The sequence below is a fragment of the Rhinolophus sinicus genome, chromosome 8, assembly GCF_057876585.1.
Source record: "Rhinolophus sinicus isolate RSI-liver-muscle chromosome 8, RSI-T2T, whole genome shotgun sequence".
Taxonomy (NCBI): domain Eukaryota; kingdom Metazoa; phylum Chordata; class Mammalia; order Chiroptera; family Rhinolophidae; genus Rhinolophus; species Rhinolophus sinicus.
This window is the reverse complement of record NC_142508.1, coordinates 78810019-78831586: the sequence shown is the minus strand read 5'-3', so window position 1 is coordinate 78831586 and position 21568 is coordinate 78810019. Positions and strand designations below refer to the sequence as shown.

At 46.2% G+C, this 21568-nt stretch overlaps 1 protein-coding gene across 6 annotated transcripts; it reads right to left on the bottom strand.

Moving 5' to 3' along the window:
• Positions 1-463: 463 nt before the first annotated feature.
• Positions 464-20545, bottom strand: SIAH1 (siah E3 ubiquitin protein ligase 1). 6 transcript variants are annotated; one of them, XM_019731873.3, is made up of 2 exons: positions 20225-20545; positions 464-1871 (listed from the first exon to the last, which is right to left on the bottom strand). In XM_019731873.3, exon 2 carries the CDS (start codon positions 1867-1869, stop codon positions 1021-1023), a length of 849 nt encoding a protein of 282 aa, XP_019587432.1. In that variant the 5' UTR covers positions 1870-1871; positions 20225-20545; the 3' UTR covers positions 464-1020. The 6 variants fall into 6 exon arrangements, with proteins under 6 accessions (XP_019587432.1, XP_074171047.1, XP_019587431.1 ...); XM_074314946.2 differs by lacking the exon at positions 20225-20545 and adding an exon at positions 19741-20024; XM_019731872.3 differs by lacking the exon at positions 20225-20545 and adding an exon at positions 19297-19472.
• Between the last annotated feature and the right edge of the window lie 1023 nt (positions 20546-21568).

Here is a 21568-nt window from a genome sequence, read left to right as displayed (position 1 = left end):
TACTGTGTTAAGATGATGCCTTCTTTTGCAAAACCAATAAATACAAGAACAAATTTTAAGCATGTGATTTGTCCAAGATATTTGGGGGGGGGGGGGAGAAGAGCCTGATTTTTATTTTTTTCAGTATTTTTTAAAAAATCAGTATACCCCAATCTTTCAAATAAGTTTGAAGGTATGACTCAACTGGAGAAAAATAGAGAGCAAGACAGAGACAGACCAACCATCTTATAGTGGCTGTAAGCAGCTTCTAATGATTCTTCCAATGTTACCTTTCCTTGCTGGATCTCTGGAACTCGGGAACAAAATCTCTGAATGTAAAATACTTCTAATGAACTGATTAATGGGGAGAAAAAGAAAATATGTATGGAACACATATGTATAAGCTTTACCATAAACAATTATGCATATCAAAAAGACACTTAACTTTTTCAAAGGTACAAAAAAAAGTGAGGAAAAGCTTGAATTACAGAAAAGAAAGTCAACTTTATTTAATGAAAAACTAGAATTAATAAAAATTAGCAAATACACACAAAAAAGTATACACACACAGCAGCACTATATATGACTCACAAGGGGGAAAGCAGTGGCCCAAGACCACTCCACATGGCTTGTCAGTTAAAGAAAAAAAACCCAAACACGCACGCACGCGCACACACTCACGCACTCACGCACTCAAAAGCAAAACAAAAAACCCAGTATTTTTCAACAGTATACTCCATCTACAACAAACACAAACTCAATTATTTTACAATGCTTCCTTTCTTAATACAAAAGATTCCCGTCTTGGGTGTATATATATATATATTCTTCAGTGGTTTACTGTTGACTTATTTTTAAATATATTAGTGTTACTACATGCAACTGTTTCCTGCATTTAACAGCCTTTCCTTTTTATTTACCTTCATGTGTCTAGCTTCCACCTACCAAAAGTTTCAGGTTGGCAGGCAGATGGGTGCCTATTCTCTGTGAAATTGAATGCAGCAGTTTTAAACACTGGCCAGAAAATGTTTGATTGCCATTTCAACACATGGAAATAGTTACATTGATGCCTAAGTTGCCATTTTCTGCAAAAAGCTGTGCAATGCTGGTGTCAAAGACTAGACAGTCGCTGTTCATAATGGCCGTCGCAATTCCCTCGTGAATAGATCGAGGAGTGGCCTCCCAAGTCAATCGGCGCCTATGACCGTTTAGCTCAAGTCGATAAGCAAAATTTTCAGCTTGCTTGCGCGTTCCTATCAGCTGGACGATTGCAAAGAACTGCTGGTGACCGTCATATTTTTCCTGTTTCTCCAGGACCAACATGAAGTGAAAGCCAAAGCAGGATTGCATCATCACCCAGTCCACAGCGCCCGGCAGGTTGATGTCTGTGGCCAGGAAAACGATGTCCTCCCCCTGGAGGGTGGTGATGGACTTGTGCTGATGCATCAGATGGGGCATGACCGCATCCAGAGAGCCTTGCCACTTGCAGGAAGCACCGGGGCACGGGCAGGAGTAAGGCCTGAACTCACACAGCTCTTCGTGGTCTGCTTTTTCTGTGTGGGGCAGAGTTATTTCACATCCCGAAGAGGCATATTTACAAGGGAACAGTACGGAATTGGCCACTTTCTCCATCGCCAAGTTGCGAATGGATCCCAGCGGGCCCCGGCAGGTCGGACAGCATGTGAGCTTTGGGCGACAGTTGCTACAAACAAGATGGCCACTCTGGCACTGAAGAATGGGTGGCAGCACATAGTCAAAGCAGACCGGACACTCAAACAGACTGGCCAAGTCATTGTTGGAGGCGGTCGTGCCGGTCAGGGCGGGCACCCTCTGGGACGGAGTGCACTTGGACGTCCCCGTCGGTAATGCTGTCGCCGTCTGGCGGCTCATCTCTGTAACAGAAGCAGGGAGAGTAAGAGGCAGCCGGAGAAAAGGAACGACAACTCTAACTTGTTTTACAAATAATGTCTACATTCCAGAAACACTTGTTTCATACAAAATTGACTGTGAGCAAACCAACAGGGTTAAAAACATAAATTACCCAAAATATGCATTCTGATTATTAGGAGTTATACGCTGGATGACATCTCCAAAATATTTCAGAACGCATCAGAATTCCCTTTCTTAAAATAAGTTAAAAATCATCTTTGGGTGGACTACATGGAATAAATAAATGCTGAAATACAAATGACCATAAGCAACTAAGAAATTCTGCATAAGGAGCTTGAGTTTAATCTAATCAGTTTTCATTGGACTTTCTGTCCCTCTCTGAGTTCAGTTCCCCTCCTCAGTCTCTCTCGTTCCCATTCTGAGCAGCTGTAGCTAGCTAGAGGGGGTTGTAAGTGACCCCAAGGGTCACCCAGGTATCTCGATGATGACCAGTGACCTGCTCGAGCACCACTTTGGGGAATGGAGGGGCTCACAAGGGCCTACTGCCATCCCGTCATCCATCTTCACCAATTACATCTTTCCCCACCATGTTAACGTCAGCTAGTTATTAATCTTGTTTCCCACTGACCAGTGTCCCCCTCAAAAGTGAGGTAGTAGAATAGAGGAGAAATAAATGGAGGGCCATCCATCCTCCATTTCAGTCTGGTATTTACAGAAAATAAATCTTTCTATCCTACTTCCACTCCACAATATAAATCAGACATAATCTGCAAAGGGAAAGGAGTCAGGAAGAGAAGGTAAAGAACGGAGACAAAAGCACCAGAAAGAGAGCCACAGCACTGCGGATGGGGGATTGAGTCAGCAGGCACGGTGTACCCCAGGGCTCCCCACTGCCGCTGAAACATTCAACAGCACAGTGATAAATAAACAGTTAAGAGATAAATGTCATCTGGAAGAAACGAACAATGTAACTACCATGTTTCCCCGAAAATAAGACCTAGCCAGACAATCAGCTCTAATGTGTCTCTTGGAGCAAAAATTAATGAGACCCGGTCTTATTTTACTATAAAGACTGGGTCTTGTATAATATAATATAGTAAAAGACCCAGTCTTATATTAATTTTTGCTCCAAAAGACACATCAGAGCAGAATGAAAGATAAAACACTTTTCCCCAGGAATCTACCTTTGGCTTGGAGTGACAAAACATCTACTGATGGTCTAAGCGTGTATGTACTCCCAATAACTACAGAAGCCATATTTTAACAACGTTAAATTTCAGTGCCTCAAATTGAATGTTTTCTCAGCTATACTCATTAGATTCTGTTGTAACGAATATAATGTTGAAAAAACCATGCTGGTTACCAATGTGACCATGTAAATGCAATCTGGGTTATATTACTGGACTAGATACCTTAAATGGGGGGTGAGGGTGCCAGAAAAGATACAGGAATAGTTCAAGGGGAAATACAAGCATAGCAGAATTCTACGCTGATGTGGCCCGTCACACAGATTTAGGACAGCAGGAATCAGCTGTCATCTGATGCTCTATAACCAGGTGTCCTAGCCCAACAAAAGGACTCAGAAGCAGCTCTCCTGTTCACCAAGTTTCCCTGAGGAGATTCTAGGTGCACATGCTGGGCCACGAGTTTTGGGTCCCGTGGGAAAGCACAGGGTTAGCATTGTCAACATGCCCTGTACGTGCCACATGCCTTCGTGGCCCACTTCAGGCTGCTCACCTAAGTGAGCAGCAATATTGGAAAGTGCCCAAAACAGTCGAAGCCACCAATGCCTTTCAAACCACTAAACCAACAGGGCTAATCAGTCACACTGAGGGTCAGGAAACTCAGTTTGTATTCAACATAGTGTAACTACCAAGCAAGAAAAACACTACTGTTGAATTTCTAGGCCTAGCAAAATAGTTACATATTCATCTATCATCAATAGTTCGGGTTCATGTCACAATATGTCTTTATTATTTTTCCAAACATTGTAGGAAGCACAATTTAAATTCCTACTCAAACTGAAAACCAGTGAAATGTGGCCACAGGGTAGCAGCAGCTGGAGCCTGCCGAGGCTCCGAAGGTGGGACCCAGCTCCACCTGCAAACACAAGAGAATCCCAGGCGACAGCAGCCTGCAGCGGAGCAGAAGCCAGGACTCAGGACACCCGTGCAGCAGCGCCGCATAAGCTGAAGTTTGCTTTCAACAGCCAAAGAAGCATCGCTGCGAGGCCCCTGGCGCTGCTGCAGCGCGGCCCTGGCCGCCAGCCCCCGCCGGCTTACGCCGCCCCGGTCCGTCCCTGAGACGCCAGTACCTTTTCTCTTCCTGGTCCCAGCGGCCGGTAAACAGGTGAGTAAGACGCCCTTCCAGGCGCACAGAAAAGGTAAGGTGCACTTCCCGGTCATGAGAAGCAGGCAGCGCGGCCCTCCCCCCAGAAGCAAGGCTGGAGCAGAGGCCCCTCCGGAATAGTTTCTGTTCCTGAACACGTCACGGTCAAGTTGTCAAGAAGCGAAGGGAGGCGCCCGGCTCCCCCCCTCCATTCCCTCCTCAGAGGCCTGGGCCGCGGAGGCAGAGACAAGACCCGCCCGGCCGGGGCGAGCGGACCACACCTCCCCACGCTCCAATCTGCCTGCGTCTCCAGGAACGGGCGCCATGGCCGCGCTGGGCCGCGGGCCCTGGCTGCCCTGTGTCGGCCGTCTGTCACCCCGACTCCGGAGCCAGGCTCCGGCCGGCTGTCGGGAGGGCGGCCGGGGCCATAGGTGCGCGCTGCTGGCCCCCGGAGAAGGCGGCGCTCGCGGGCTGGCTCTGGCGTCGCTGCGCGAAAGCCCCCGGAGCCCAGGGCCGGGCCGGGCCGGGTCGGGTCGGGTCGGGCGGCGCCGCCGCTGGGAAAGGCAGCTCCACCCGAGTGCGAGCGCCCAGGCTCCCAGCGCCCCCGCGGGGGGGGGGGGGAGGGGGAGGGGGAGGGGGAGGGAGGGAGGGGGCGCCCACAAGCCCCGCCCCCCGGTCGCACAGGGGCGACCTGGCGGGGCAGAGCCCCTTACCCTCCGGCCTCGCCACCAGCTGACATCTAGGGCCAAACTCGGAATCGGGAACTTCGTGTGGTTTCAAACTAAGTGCCCCCGAGAACAGGGGAAATGCGCGGCCAGCCGAGCCCTTATCTGCACCCCGCAGCCTCCCACGTTAACCCTTTGATCCGAGTTCTCCTGGAGTGAAAGCGAGCGCCCGGCTTCTCCCAGTAGCGACTGCTTACCAGGCGTCAGCGACCATAGTTCCTCAGCGCTCACTCACTTCTCCATTCCTACCCGACAGGACCACGTCCTGAACCCCCCCTCCCTTCCAAAGGCTGCAGCGCGAGCAGTAAACACAGACCCACAGGAAACTCCGCTGCAGCCTGCACGCTGAGGCGGCCTTCTCGTCCCACTGTGGGAAAGCCGTCCTAAAGGCCTCATTAAAGCGACTTGCTTGTTTTGTTTCTAAATAAGCATCACCCTTGCCCCATAAAGTCCAGGGCCTCGATGTGCATTGCATCAGCTAGTGCATGCTGAGGTGGAACCTGTCATTACATCACCCTCAGGCCGCCTGTAAAGGCAGCAAGAGCTGGTGGGCAGTGGGGTCTGAACCCCCGCAGCAGGAGACTGTAGATCACCCACTTCCAGCAGCAAATTCTAAATGGAATCACTTCACTTCCCACCCTATTAATTAAGTGTTCAGCCACCTCACCTTATTTTACTATTAGGCTATATAAAACATTAGGATTAGAAATATAATTGAAAATAGTCTACTGACAAATATAAATTACTACTACCTACATTTTTATTTTCTAATACATATTCATTCTAGACAGGTCTCAGGTTTCTAGGGCAGGTGACTTCAAATATTTTAGGCAGAAAAACTCTTTCCAAATAATTAAGACAGCACCCAAATGTATAAACAAGTCAAGGAGATTACTGACTCCTGAAGCAAAGAAAAACGATTCATTTTTCCCCCCAAACTTGCAAAGGACCGTACAGAGCCTTACAGCGCGGACTGCAGCCATCCATCTATGGACAAACCTCTCAACACCTGAGTCAGGACAGCAGAGGCGGACGTGTGAGGAGTCATCTCCGCTCGGCTTCCAACCAGTCTTCCCTGCCTGCCCAGCTGGAAAACCAGGACAGTATTTCCAACCTCACATGGCTTTTGTCTAGATTAAGAGAGGTGGGTACCTTATGTGTATCACAGATACTGCATATTCCAAAACACGTAAGGACTCACCTGAGACCTCCAAGGTTTCCTTACTTGCCTGAGGTCATCACGAGTTAGAGGTCTAGAACTAGTGGGTTTCAGACATACACTTGAAAAGATGCCATTAGCCGGTAACGGTTATCAAACATGTCTGCCAAAGATCAACTGCCATTTAACTAATTTTTTAGTCCAATAAACCTTAACAGAATTTCTCAACTAGCTAAAAATTTCACAAAAACTCCATTACACTAAGAAAAGCCCAGAGAATCCAAAGTAAGGAAACATTCAAAGTTTTTCCAAGAGTGCACTGATTACCTATACTTTCTAAAGACCAGTTTAGTATAAAGTTTAAATAGATTTTAATCTAAATAAACACATTTTAGAGTCAGCCTTTAATATTGTCTTAGTAGTTTCAGAGCATTTAAACATTGCTTTGACACATTAACACACAGAAGTATTAGGTTGGTGCAAAAGTAATTGCGGTTTTTGCAATTATTTTTAACCTTTTATACCGCAATTACTTTTGTACCAACCTAACAGAAGAACTTATACTTTTATTCTCAATTTCAGGTGGAAATCTGTTTCCTTTTATTAAATGGCTGATGAATTTCTCTGCTTAGCCACAACCCAGCCTGGCTACTCTGATTACTACATAACAATGTTGTGCTTACCATTTTCTCCTAGTTTACAAATGTCACTATGGCAGGCAAACAATACCCTCCTAAAACATGGCCACATCCTAAGGCCTGCCACTGAACCTGTGACAATGTTATGTTACAGTGGCAGCAGGACGCTAATTCAGCTAGTTACAAAACCAAAGTTGAAGATGAGAAACAGACATGGAAAACGGGCCGCAATGTGCTGTAAAGCAAGTTACAGCCAGAACATGCATGGGAAGGAAGTACCGGGAGGGAGGGAGCATGAGACACCAGGAAGAGTGGGCACCAGAAAATGACCCGTGAGCTACTTATCTGCTTGGTATGGTACTGCTGATTTTCAGTTGTGTTTCCTTCAAAGGGGACGGTAAACTGCTTTATAAAACTTAGTCTGACTGCAAAATGTGAAAACCATCAAAAGAAGTAAAATTTGCATTCTTAATTTAGTAAAAAAGATAGGATGTAAATATGACCCCTCTTTCACTTCTCCAAAAATTATTCCTAGAAACAACATACTTATTGTAAAATAAAAGTGCAGGTTCAGGTTATAAATTTGCTCTCTATATTAGAAATCAATGGGTTAAATGAAACTACTTCATTCCAAACATTCAAGGGCTTTCCTCCTTTCCTAAACTCCTTTTTGCAAAAAATGATACTTTCTACATTTGACATTGTGATGGGTATTATGCAGAAAATGTTTGTTAAATTATGTTAAAAATTGCTTCTATTTTAAGATTTACTCTTCACATAACGACAAAATTAAAATTGAGGCACGTCTCATTAAAAATTCAAGTTTTTTGGGGGCCGCTGGTCAGCTCAGTTGGTCAGAGCAGGTGCTGGTAGCACAAGGTCACCGGCTGGATCCCCGCACGGGCCCCTGTGAGCTGCGCCCTCCTTGGGGGGGGGGGGGGAACCACATCAAAAATTCAACAGTTTTAAATACCAAGGTAAAAAATCAAAATCAAAACTTTGTTATAAAACAGTAATGCTAAGAAAAAAATTTAAACAACCCATTTTTAGTTTCCAGAACTGCAGCAAATTAATGAGAAAAAAAAAATTTTTAATTGTACGTATTTTCCTAAAAGCTCCGTTTTCCTGAAGGTACTTCTGAAAACTCTGCAGCTATAGAAGAGGTACGTGCCTCGTGAGACTGATGATCTCAAGTGGGAAGCCCAGGACAAGGACCCACGAACAGCTGCTCTAAAACCCACGTCTGAACCAAGATGAGGACACAGCACGGAGAGGAGGGTGCAAACCCCAACTCAAATACGGAAAGCAAAGGACGCTTGTTTTTCTACTGCCTACGTCATTGTATTTTGAGGCTTCCACTTCGGGGCAAAAACAGCATAAACTTAATCAGAACCTATTAGGCACTATACTGGATCCTAAAATATGGTAACAGATTCAGTGCAAAGTAGGAGATGCTTGTGAGATGTCTAATCAAAAAAAGCAGCTGCTATACAGAAGAGTTAAGATTGGAGATTGACAGCTGCTGACATACAGATGCTACCTGAAGTCAGCGAGGCGCTTGCCTAAAATAAGAGAAATGCCGACATTTAAAGATTTAAGGATTCATTAAAGGAAAAGAGTGCAATGGTTCTCCAATTTGATCGTGCTTACTAACCATGCAGGGATCTTGTTAAAATGCGGAATCTGATTTAGAATCAGAATGAGTCTGAAGCTGGGGCTGAGATCCTGCATTTGTAACCAGCTCCCATGGATGGCCAATGCCGCTGGTTGAGGCTCACACTAAGTTGCCAAAGTCTAAAGAACTAAGAAGAAAGGCAAAGATGAGAGAAAACCGGGAGACGGCAGTATCTCAGAAGTCAAGGGAAGATGGGGATCTAAGAAAATGTGTGAAAACTCACATGTGCATCAATATTAGAACCAACTACGCTTTATTATATTCTTACAGGGAACTTGTATTATCTCTGTAATCAGGAAAAAAATTAAGAAAAAAGGCAATAAAGCAGATATGCTTAAACATGCAGCAAGGAACACAGTACCCATGAAAACCCTTAAGAAAATTACTTACGGAGAAAAAAAAAACAATGACTCCATTTAAATATAGAACCAAGACTAAACTGTATGCATTATAATTGCAAATTAGAATGTAAATATTATAAACCTTGTCAAGGTGTAAATAATTATAAAATCTAAAAAATCATATAAGGAAGTAGTAAAAAAATGGCAGTCAACCATGCGGAATCTGCTAAGGGGTCAAGTAAGATTAGGCCACAGGTTGGCAAGCATAGATAGAAGTCATAATGAATCTAGACACAGATCTTACACCTTCACAAAATTCCAAACGGATCACAGACCTAATGTAAAATGTAAAACTATAAAACTCCTAGAATATAGGAGAAAATCTAGATGCCCTTGGGTCTGGCAATGACTTCTAGGAACACCACCAAAGACATGAACCAGGAAAAAAACAACTGACAAGTTGGAGTTGACTAAAATTTCCTGATTTGCAAAAGATACTATCAATACAATGAGAATACAAACCAGATTGGGAGAAAATATTTGCAAATGACAAATCTGATAAAGGATTATTATCCAAAATATAAAGAACTCTTGAAACTCAACAATAAGAAAACAACCTGATTTAACAATGGGCCAAGGACCTTAACAGACACCTCACCAAAGATCTACAGATGGTAAATCATGCTCCACATGTCATCAGGGAAATGTGAATGCAAACAGCAAGACACCCTCCACACCTGTCAAAACGGCCCAAATCCAGAACACTGACCACTTCACATGCTGGTGAGGATGTGGAGCGACAGGAATCTCATCCATCACTGGTGGGAGTACAAATGTCGCAGCCACTTCGGAAGACAGTTTGGCGGTTTCTTACAAAACTAACATACTCTCACCCTATGATCCAGCAATCGCCCTCCTCGGTATTTACCCAAATGAGCTGAAAACATAATGTCCACACAGAACCCTGCGCACAGATGTTTATGGCAGCTTTACTCATAACCGCCTAAACGGGGAAGCAACCAAGACGTCCTTCAGTGAGTGATGGATAAACTGGTCCGTCCAGACGATGGATTGTTATGCAGCACTAGAAAGAATCGATCAAACCATGAAAAGACATAGAGGAAACTTATATTACTAGGTCAAAGAAGCCGAAAAGGATACATACTGTATGATTCCAATTACATGACATTCCGGAAAAGGCAAAACTATGGACATAGTAGAAAGATCAGTGTTTGCCAGAGGTTGGGGGGGAAGGACGGATGAAAAGGTAGATCACAGAGGATTTTTAGGGCAGTGAAATTGTTCTGTATACAATGGTGGACATACATTATACAGTCATCAAAACTCATACACAACAACTAGAGTGAACCATTAATGCAAATCATGGACTCTGAGTGATAATGATGTGTCACTGTAGGTACATCAATTGGGACAGATACAGCACTCTGGTGGGGGGTATGTTGAAAATGGGGAAGGCTATGAATGGGCAAGGTAAATAGGGTAAAGCTCTGTACATTGCTTATTGTCATTTTTTGTATCAATGTGGTAAAATCTGATAGTCTGAGTTCGTCCTTAAACCATTAGACATTAAATCAAAGCAAAGTATCAAGAAGAGAGGTAGGAGCAGAGAAATAAGTAAAAGAAGGAAAAAGGTCAAATAGACTTTCTCAACCTTTTTATTTCATAGCACGTATTACTAAATAATAGAATTTTGGTAACGCACTTGAAATTATTGAAAACTATCTCAGTCAAGATACAAAACAATTACTATCGCAATGTAAACAAGTCTCACAGTTTCAAGGTAAAAGCATCCAAATTCTAGTAACTTATTATTTGTGTCCAGGTTTGAATACAACTGTTTACTTTCCTGATTGTTTTATATTCTCTCCGGATGTAAAATTATCACACATTCCAGTAAATATTAGCACTTTTGCTCCATCCAGGCAGTAAGCTATGCTTTTTAAACCTTTCCCATAAAATATACTGTGCCCAGAGTTCTACACTGTAACATACAACCTTATCAACTCCACATTCCATCTGACAAGTATGGTAGGTAACACACACACACACACACACACACACACACACACACACACACGCTCTCTCTCTCTCTCAGAGCAAAAAATTTTAAAAATCAAAATCGGTAGTAACCTATGAAGAGTTGGTGCTACAATAAACAGAAGAGAGTACACTGCTTGGGAGACAGAGAAATTAAAGAAACGAGGTTAAAAAGTCACATCAGAAAGTCTTACTACTTAGGACTGATGGCTTTTTACTAGTAAAACAGAAAAATGAAATTTATGGGGAAAATATGCCGTATTAAAAAATTCACAGAGCCTCCTTCAAATTAAACTATATTCCATTGAAATAGTTACAATCTGTGTCTTCATAAATATTACATCTGAAACTCTAACGAAATCATTTTAGTTATTTCAAAGGACGTAACACATGCATTAACTTATACTCTAATTTTCCTCAAGCTAAGATCCTATTCTCACAGGAGGGTTGGGGTCCAAATTTTTCTCCAAAGATGTAATGTTGTATTTTCCTGTGTTGAATAACAGTATGAGCACGTTGTCCTCACCTGAATGCGTTAGCCGTGTCACTGAATGCTCCCACGGGCATGTACGGACACACCGGCTCCACGCTAGCGCTCGAGTTCTCTCGTTATGGCAAGCTACAGAGAAAAGCAGACGGCACCTACCACAGAAATGATGCCCTTGGGTGAAGAAAAGCCCGATGAGGACATGGTCTTCACAGAAGCACTTACGCCCTCAGTGAGAAAACGCATCATGTGATGACACCGTGTGGGCGACCTGCATACGCTCAGCTCCCAAAGAACCTACAGCGCCAGTCATTCCCATGTTGTTTCAGGACTGCAATTCAGCAGACAGTATCTAATATCTTATAAATCAGTGTGGTTTAAATCTCACTGGTTTTGTAGTTTTGTTTGTATTTAATTTGCAAGTTCTGAACTGTCACCACCATCTCAGTTGACTGATCACTGACTAACAAACTGCTCCCTGATTCTGAGCACTTGCTTTTCCCATCTCACCAATGACTCCTCAGCTTCCTTGAGCGATTCCTGCTCTTTTCCCCAAACTCTTGAAATTGGCATTTGTCCACTGTCCACTTTTCTTCACTTTGGTGACCTCATTCCGTCTTGTAGTTTTTAAACTCCACCGATATTGCCAAGGAGTTGAAATGTTTTATCTCCAGCCCAGATAAAACAAACAAAAAATCCTCCAGATTTGTCTCAAACCCCAGATTTGTCATCCAGCTGCCTCCTAGCCATTCCTATGGTGGGGAGTCCCCGCAAAGCTGATCCCCTCACTGTCTCCCAGACTCCTGAGCCTACAGCCTTCCATTCACTCCATAGCAGCTCCATCCTTCCCGTCACAGTTCAATAGCCTTGGAGGCGTCTTTATTCTCCTTTTCGCACCACGTATGTAAAGCAACCAGGAAATGGTACTGTCCCTCCTTGTAAACTATCCAGAGTCCAACCACTGCTGACCAGCTCTACCACGCCCGTGCAGCACAAGCCGCCTCGATGTCCCACCTGGATTACTGCAATGCCCTTCTAACCAGTCTCCCTGCTTCCGTCCTTGTCTCCCCCCACCCCCCATCCCACAGTCTGAGCACAGCAATCCAAAAAATCCAGTTAACATTTAAATCAGATCAGTCACGCCTCCGCTCCCCACTGGCACCCGTATCCGGGTCATAGCTAGACCCCCTCGATAGCTGATACAGCCCTACACACCGTGGGGATGTGTCCCTTTACTCTCTGACCCCCCTCCCTCCCATCTCTGCCCCGCACTCACTACCCCAGCCTCCCTGTTCCGGATGGCGGGCTGCCCCTCTGGGCCCAGCCTTCACTGCTGCTCTCACATCCTTCTGGCTTTGCTGTGTGCTACCTTCTAGTGAGGCCTGCCCGGTCTCCTCTAGTTACAACACTGACCAGGGCTCTGCCCACTGGCCCCTCCACTACGCACCCCTAATCCTTGCCCATTCCACCCTCTCCCTCTTCCCCTCCTTCCTCTCCCATTTCTACTGTTTTTCCATAGAATGTAGTACTTTCTAACAGGCTATGCAATTTACTTATTATGTTTGTTGCTGTAGCCCCCCAACCTGGAAGGTAAGAATTTTTGTCTGGTTCAATGATGTATCCCAAACACTTAAAACAGTGCCTGCCACATGATACAGGCTCAATAAATATTTGTTGGATGAATTAAATAAATCAGAAAGCAAAAGAACTTTGGACGTTTGAGTAACATCAAAAGCTAGACCAACAGAGCAATGCTTTTTAAAATCCTCAAAGAAAATGATTACCACTCCAGAATGTTATGCCCAAATTATCCTAAAAGTGTCGAGGGCAGAATAACGATGCACGGCTTCCAAACAGCTCTTCCCTTGGATATTTTCTTGGGAAGCTCCTGGAGGGCCAGCTCTTAAACACAAAGGAATGGACCAAAAAAAAGGACAACATGGGCTGCGGTAAACAGACGACTCAACCCAGAAGAAAGGGGAGAAAAAAACTCTTGAGGGTAAAGGCAACTTTACACTCAAGGACGAAGGTGTGGAGGCAATTCTAGCAACTTGAACATTTAAACAAGTGGGAAGGAACACGTGGTAGCATTAGCAATTAGCACAGAGAAAACAAAACAGGAAAAAGACAGTATTAACTACAAGGAAAAATTGTACAAACACAAATTAATTGGTGCAGGAAAAAGTAAGTCATACAGCAGTCTGTATTTATGTATGTGTGCATGTATATCCCATGTAATGGGACAGAAAAGAAAATAGAAGGGCATCCGAATTGCAGAATTTCATTTAAAGATTTAGGGGAGGGATTAGAGAAGGGGAGAGGGAGGTCAAGTTTAGAACCAGAAACCACCAGGTTAAGAGACGGGACACTGAACTACAGGCCCACAAAGTATCAAGAACTGAAGACGGACAGACTGTAATAAACACGAACTTCATCATTTGGAATTACACAGTGCAAACATGCACAGTTACTGACAAGTGCTAATCACTTAATAGGAAAATATCTACAAGCATTTAAGTCACATCAAAGAAATTAAATTTAAAATACCTATGGCTGATTCGAAAAATGTGACACAACCAGAGACGAGCAACTACACCCTAATGTCTACAATGGTTACTTTCCAATTACGAGATTATGAGTGATCTTGGGGGAGGTGAGGGCGGCATTTCTGTATGTATTTCTCAAATATTCCATAAAACATATTATTTTGGTAATAAATAATTAAATTTTAAAATATTAATGCATAGTTTATGTCCCCACACTCCCCTGCTAATGAACTGCTTCTGACTTCATACACAAAATGAAATACTCATAAATCAAGAGCTGATTTTGTCTACTGCTCTGATTCTTTATTTTTTTTTCAATGCCTGAAACAGATACTTATAGGTAAAAATGTTTTTAAAACAGCTTATTCACATTTAAAAAAAAACTCACATATTTCATATACATATATACACATTTAGTTTAGGTTTATTAAAAAAATCTTAAATTTAGCACTTTAAAAGTTAATTATAAGACAGAAATTGATCTATCTCTCCAAACAAAATCAAAAGAATAGTCTGTAGACATTAGCTCACAACGATCTGTACTGACAAGACATCCCCGTGCCCCTAACAAAGCTAATAAAGTAGGGTCCTTGACTCATTCCCGCCCCCCCCCAAAAAAAACCCTGAACTTTCGCCAAATTCAAAGGAATAAAAAGGTAAAACAGAAAGGGAGGGTAAAAAAAACGAGACTTTTTAACAATTAGTGAAACCAACTATCGAAGTAACCTTTCCAGGTGTAGAGCTTTTGCAAAGAGGCTAGTAGTGTACACTTAATTTCACCATCACGAGCTACGTTTTTCAACATTACAATAAGAGTATAGTATACTTCCTATAAAATACTTCCTATGTAAATTCTTCTAATTTTTAAGACAATATTCTTCACTTGCAGTATCTGCTTGATAAATAGATGAGCAGTTCTCCAAAGGTTTCTCGCCAACCTCCTCCTTCTAGTTCTTTCCTTGTATCCCCAAGCCCCTTCTTTGCTGTTCAAAACAAAGCAAATGAAAACCACACGTTAAGTTCAGCGTGACTGGGCAACCTCAAACCTAATGAAAGGTCTTTGCCAACATCATTCTGGTCACTGTGGCTGAAGGCTAGAGAATAAACTGACCTAAAATGGACCATCTTGTCTGTATCATTCAGCCTAGAGTTCCTGAAGATTAAAAAAAAAAAAAAGTAATGAAATACATGGTTATCAGCTGCTAACCTTGCCAGGGAGAAGTGAAAGAGGCATACTGTATTGTTCCATTCATATAACATTCAAAACCAGGCAAATCAATCCGTGGTGTTAAAAGTCAAGAGGTGGTTTCCTTAAGAGGTCGGTGACAGGTGATTCTATGGAGAAAGAAGGGGGTTTCTCGTCTGATAAGGTTCTGTTTCTTGATCTTGGAGCTGCCCTCAATAACGTGTCCTCTTTGTGAAAATTCATTCAGCTGTACACTTACAATGTGAACACTTGTCTGTATGTATTTACGCTATACTTCCAAACAAAACAATTACACTGAGGAAAAACACAGTAACACTATTGTTCTAGGTATTCTAGAATCTCCTGTGAACAGCAAGGATCAAGTGTCGTCACTGGCTAACAGCTCACAGCATCTCCTCTTCCCCTGCTGTTTCTCAGTGAGTCTCCTACTGCATCAGGCGACTGCCTAGCAGTTTTCACTGACTACAAATCCTCTCAACTGACGGCTTCGACCATGAGACCTTTAGAAAACACAACAGAAGCCATCAAATGCTGACTTAGCTCCTCCTTCCCTCCCCTTAGAATGGAAGTGACCTGCACTTGGGCACCGTCCTCTCACCTTCTCAGGACTTCACATCCCTATTATCCCTTCTCTCTTGCATCCACTTCTCCCTCTTGTTCTTCTGGTCCATGCCCTCTAACAGCCAAACATGCTCCATCTCCCACCTGGCTTCTGGGCCACCACATCCCCAATTCCCCTTCGACCTCATTGGATCATTCTGCATGTCCCACCCAGCAGGACTCTGAATCCTGAATTTTACTGCTGCCCCTCTGTCCCATCCCCGTCTAGTCTTTCCGATCTTGGTAAATAGCGCCATGATCCAGTTGCTCAAGCCAGAAACCACTTCATTCCCTCCTTTCCTCACCTCTCACATCTAATCCATCAACAAGTCCTGTTAATTCTGCCTCCAATAGATCGCAAATCCATCCGCTTCTCTCTTCCTTTTCACTGCCACCACCTTAATCCAGGTCAGCCAACTACAGTCCGATCAAAGGAACAGCCTCCGAGCCAACCAATCAATTCTCCAAACAACAGCTAAAGCAATCTCAGAAGTTAGAAGTGGGTTACGTGACTACTTTAACTGATGGCTTCTCAGTACCCTTGAAATAAAGCTCACATTCCTTACTTGGACTCTGACCCCTGCCCAGCTCTTCCCCTTCGCATTCGCCCAGCAGCAAACACTCTCTTCTCTGAGCGCCTATGCTCATCCCCGCCTCGGATGAGCCTTTACCTGCTCCTTCAATCCCAGATGCTCTCCCTTTCCTTCAAGGACTAGCGCTCGCACCTTCTCCTTTTAGCATCGCTGAAGCCTCACTACTTCTGACAGCAGGTCTCCCGCCCAGTCCCATTATTCTCTACTTCACACTTGACTCTCAGATAGTACATATCACAATTTGTAATTCTGTTTATTTCCCTCATTAAAATATAAGTGGTGATATTTAGAGAAATTCAATAACTTACTCAACAACTAGTTTTTTTTCACAATTTAAGCCCTTTCTTTGCATTAGACAATGTGCTTTTAGATGCAAAAGTAGACTGTCCCTGCTCGCATGGAGCTTAAAGTCAGAAACACAGCTAGTAAGTGACAGAGCCAAGAGACACATCCCGGTTTAGCTTCTAAGCGCCTGTCCTCTTAACCACTTAACTATACTGCCACTCTTGCATTAGGACATTGGCGGATGGGGGGAATATATTTAATAATTGCTCACATGCTAATGGAAACTAAGGTTTGGAGAGGTTAAATAATCTGCCCAAAGTAGAACAGAGACATTTGAAACAACAGGTACAATCATGAGCAATGGCACAGAGATGTTAAAGTACAGACAGTTCAAGAAACAAAAAGAATCCAGTTTGACCAGGTAGAGCAAAGAGAAAATGCTGGAGAATATGGCGGGAAGATCATATTAAGGAGAGTGTGAAGGTATTAGTCATTCAATAAATATATGTACTGAGCACCAACTCTGTGTCAGAAAAATGTAAACTCTAGACAAACAGGGTGACCAAAACAAAGTCCCCACAGAGATTGCAGAGATTAGTGGGGGGGGCGTGGCAGGAGGGGGCAAAGTGGTACAAATTACAGTTCAGCGGATACACATTACAGGGAGGCCAAGCAGAGTGCTATGGGAACACAGAGATGACACCCCATTCAAGGTGGGAGTCCAGAAAGAGCAGCTCAGCTAAGTGCTGTCGAGGCGAGATCAGAGCTGAGGAAGAGAAAACCTGGTGCACACAGGCAGCTGCAAACACAGCTGACCACGGCAGGGAAGCGACAGAGAGCCAGCTGAAGAGGGGCTGTGTGTGTACTTACTATCCTGTCAAGGAACTTGGAACCTTACACTGGCAGCCTTGTAAGTCACTCACACTAGAAAGCGCCCTTCAACGGCAGACCACTTAGAAGGCAGAAGAGGATGGAATGTAATTAAATGTGAAGATGAGAGAGAAGCATGCCAGATTTGAGATAACCACAGTAGGAAGACCAGGGCGGATGACTAACTGGCTATACAGGGTGCGAGCCTTGGACAGTTCAAAGCAATCAAGGTTTTAGTGTTGGACGCGTCATTGCAAAGCACCTGGATACATCATCACCATACATTTGTCAAAATTCGTAACATAGGACACCAACAGGGAACATAATGTAAACCATGGACTCTGGGTGATAATGATGCGTCACTGTAGGTACATCAATTGTAACAAATGGGTGTCACTCTGGGGGGTACAATTCTATAATATATCTAAAGAAAATATTTGGCAAAGCAAACTTGAGGGTAGCAACTAACCATTCCAGATCACAGAAATCTGTACCTTTAATTTTCAGAATGAAAAATTACACAATATGTATAATCCAAACTCTACTTATCACAAAGTTCTCTAACAGCTAACCTAAATCCTCTCCTCCACAATTTGAGCCAATATCTCCCTGATAAAATTACCAGATCATTACATTTATCACACTATACTTTGTTCTTCAGTAATGTCTTAAAAGAGATGGTGACACCACAGACACCTTAACACTCAAAGGGACTCCCGGTTCCACTTTTCCAAGTCAGTTAACTCAAGTCCTTGGAAGCAAACTGATCCAGAAATGGAAAAGTGCTAAAAGGAAACCTCAGTTTAATCAATTTGATTTTTTGAATTCCAGACCACACAAGACCTATCCAAATCCCTTACTAGAGAAACTTCCAAATGCCACCATCTCAAAACAGCTGTCAATTTATCCTCTAAACCTCTTATTCTCATTTGTAAAAACAAAATATACTGAAAGAAAAACCCAAGCACTAACAATTTATAATGTGATTTCACTAATTCTAGCCTATGCACTTACAACGTGTGCATCACACCAAGATAACCTCCTAAGTTTAGTAACTAACAACAGACTTAGCAGCAAATATTTACTGAGTATTTACCCTGGGCCTTCCACAGCTCGGAGCCCTTCACCTATCATCTCATCAATTCTGCCAACAACCCTATGAAGCAGGTACCGTCATTATACCCATTTTGCAGATTGGGAAAACGAAGCAGAGCTCGCTTCATTTTCATTTTAAGTATCTTGCCCAAGGTCACAAACCGGTGGGGCAGGATTGGAACCAAAGCAGGCGGTCTGCCTGCCGAGTCAGTGCTCCCAACATTCAAGTGCTGAAAAGCGTTAACAATTCACCCTTGACAGCCACGTATCAAGAAATGGTAAATGTTCAACTGCCACCGTGGGAACGGGGAGTCCGATCACCGTCCTACATCCACGCTCACCGCTGCTGTGACTCTGACAAACCAGCAACACAATCGGATTTCCCGAACACACAAATCCGACTTCCCTGGCTGTCAGAGCAAACAAATTCTGCATCTTTCCAGGAACGGGAAACGCAAAACCTGGTACGTAACTCTGTGGCCCAGGTAATCCACAGCGCTAAGTTATAAACCTGGGCGAGTCGGGAAACGACCCCAAAGTGCCCGACAGACGACGCCTTGGGAAAGCGAGGTTTGCAGTAAGAAGCCGGAGCCTCCCTGGCAGGCGGCTGGCGCGATCGCCCCGCGACACAAACAAGGGAGGAGGCTGCGGTCCAACCACCGCACAATGCGGGCTCCGGCCGCAGCGCGAGGGGGATGCGGCCCGGGGTCGGCGCCGGCAGGGACCCCAGGGCAGCCGAGGCGCCCCGGCGGCCCCGGACCCCGGGCCGTGCGGGGAGGGGCTGCAGGGAAGGGCCGGCCGCTGCCCGCACTCAGCTGACCTCCGCCATGTTGGCCGCACACGCCGGGACCCTTCACAACAAAGGCCGGCTCCGGGGCGCCGGGAGCGCAGGCGCCTCCCCCGCCGGGCCCGCCTCCCGGGCGCGCGGGGGCCGGGCCGGGCGGCGAGGAGGCCGATCCCCGCCCTCGCCCGGCCGCGCGGGCCCGACCCCACCGCCGGCCTGCGGGCCCGGGGCGCCGGGGGCGGGGGCGAGCGGCTCCCGGCGGCGGGCAGGGCCGGGCCCGGGAGGGCGGGGAGGGGCGGGGGGCGGCGCTCGGCCGGCGGCGGGGCTCGGGCCCAGACAAAGGCGCCCGGGCCGGGGGCTGCCCGCGGCCCGCGCCCCGGCGCGGCCGCCCCGCCCGCCGCCATTACCGGGCCTACGAGTCCTCCTCCCGCCGGAGAGCCCCTCGCGCCGGCTCCTCCCTCCAGGCCGGGCCGCACTTACCTGTGGGCGGAGAGCGCGCCTCGGACCCGGGTCCCGGCTCACACGCGCTCCGTCGCCGCCGCCACCCCCCGCCACCGCCTCTTCCTCGCGCCGACACCGACGGGACACCCTGGGCCGCCGCCGCTCGAGAGCGCGCCCCGCACCGGCCGCCGCGGCTCCCCCCTGGCCGCCGCCGCCGCCGCCGCCGTTTCGCGCGTCCTCGAGCCCGCCGCGCGCGCCCGCTAAATACCACACACTGCGGCGGCCGCCATGAGGAGGCGCGGCCCCGCGGCCGGCAGCCCGGAGGGGGCGGGGCCTCCCGGCGCGCAGGCGCACAGGCGGCCGCCGGCCAACCGCGCGAGCTTCGCGGTGCGGCTCCGCGAGGGGGACGGTTGGTGCTCGGGCTCCTCGGTTACCGTTGCTGCGACTGAACACCGCGCGCCCGACCAACGCAGGTCACGCTCTTGCCCGCAACCGTCCCTGCCCGGGGACAAGCGGCGCTTACCCGTCGAGTCGGGGATCCCAGGTTGCCCGCCGCCCGCGGGGCTTTGTTCCGGGCCGCGGGGTCGCCGGGCGGGGAAGGCGGCCCCGGGCTCTCGGCCGCCGCCGCCCTGTTTACGGCCCCTCCTGGTTCGCTCGCTGGTTTCGCAAAGCGCCTCCTCGGGCCCTTCCCAGCGCCACTCTTTCCAAAGAAAAACCCGCTGACTCTCTGGCCGCCGACGGGGACCCCACCCTGGAGGGAAGGTCCAAGCCCCTCCCTCCGCTGTGAGTCGCGCCGCAGCGAGAGCGGGACGAGCTTCAAAGGCTCATTTTAGCTGAAAAGCACGCCTCTTCCCGTGTCCTCGCTCCTCTGGAAGCTAAACGGGACTCCGCGCTTCCTTTTCTTTACACAAGAAATCAAAGGACATGTTCACGATTCTTTGATGGACACGATATGTACACACCTGAGCCACGCCAGCCTCCGGGACATTCACAAGCCCTGATGAGAGCACGTGAGAGCCTGTGTGCAAACAGTCTTCTGCGTGGAAACGTAGACCAGTATCGCAGTACTATAGCTGTGGCTAAGAACAGGGTTTTTTTGTGTGTGTTTTGTTTTTAAAAAAGACGCTTTTTATACGTTAGAAACCATCCAAGGAATTGTGTCCCCCCCCAACCCCCATCATCTCCAGCCTCCCCACCAACAGGAAATCTTTTTCAATGGGAAGTTTTGATGCAAACACTCCACTGAACAATCTCAAACGACTCTGCTGGGAAGCAGAAAGCGCAGTTATCTTAGGTACTAATGTGAGCTAAATTCCAGCTTCCCCCTAATCTGCAGACTGAGTTGATAGGCTACTTCGGTTCTCGGCCTGATACTTCGCTCATTGTGGCTGCTGTTGTCCTCCAGGACCATTAGCACATCTAAACAGTGTTTCTTACGGGTGGGAAGGTAAAAACCAAAAGAACTCTTAGCCACAAGCTGTACTATGCTGCTGGTCCCCAAAGCCGGAAAGGCAGTTGAAGAACTTGGGTGAGTTATTTCGGTCCGTGCATTAACTGACGGTGTTATCATCCATTTCTTCAGCAATAAAGATGTACAGAGGGAATCTAACATGTTCTGTCATATACTGTGCTTAGTCATGGAGCTTACCTAGTGCGGAACACATGAAGACATTCATTCATTCATTCACTCAACCAATGCCAGGTGCTGAGAACACACAACCTCTAGCCCTGCACTCAGGGAGTGCGCGCAGTCGAGTGGTAGACACAAACATTAATCAAGCTCACAAATTCACTACAACTGTGAGAAGTGTTACAAAAGAAAAAAACGCAGTGCCCCTGAGGGATCCTAAGGTATATAGCAGGCCAG

Bases quoted from the DNA above. Each gene is read 5' to 3' on its own strand.
- SIAH1 (XM_019731869.3), bottom strand. From the start codon at position 4,274: ATGACCGGGAAGTGCACCTTACCTTTTCTGTGCGCCTGGAAGGGCGTC. The intron at 1,872-4,183 runs GTACTGGCGTCT...CTTCTGTTACAG, and splicing joins TGGGACCAGGAAGAGAAAAG to AGATGAGCCGCCAGACGGCG.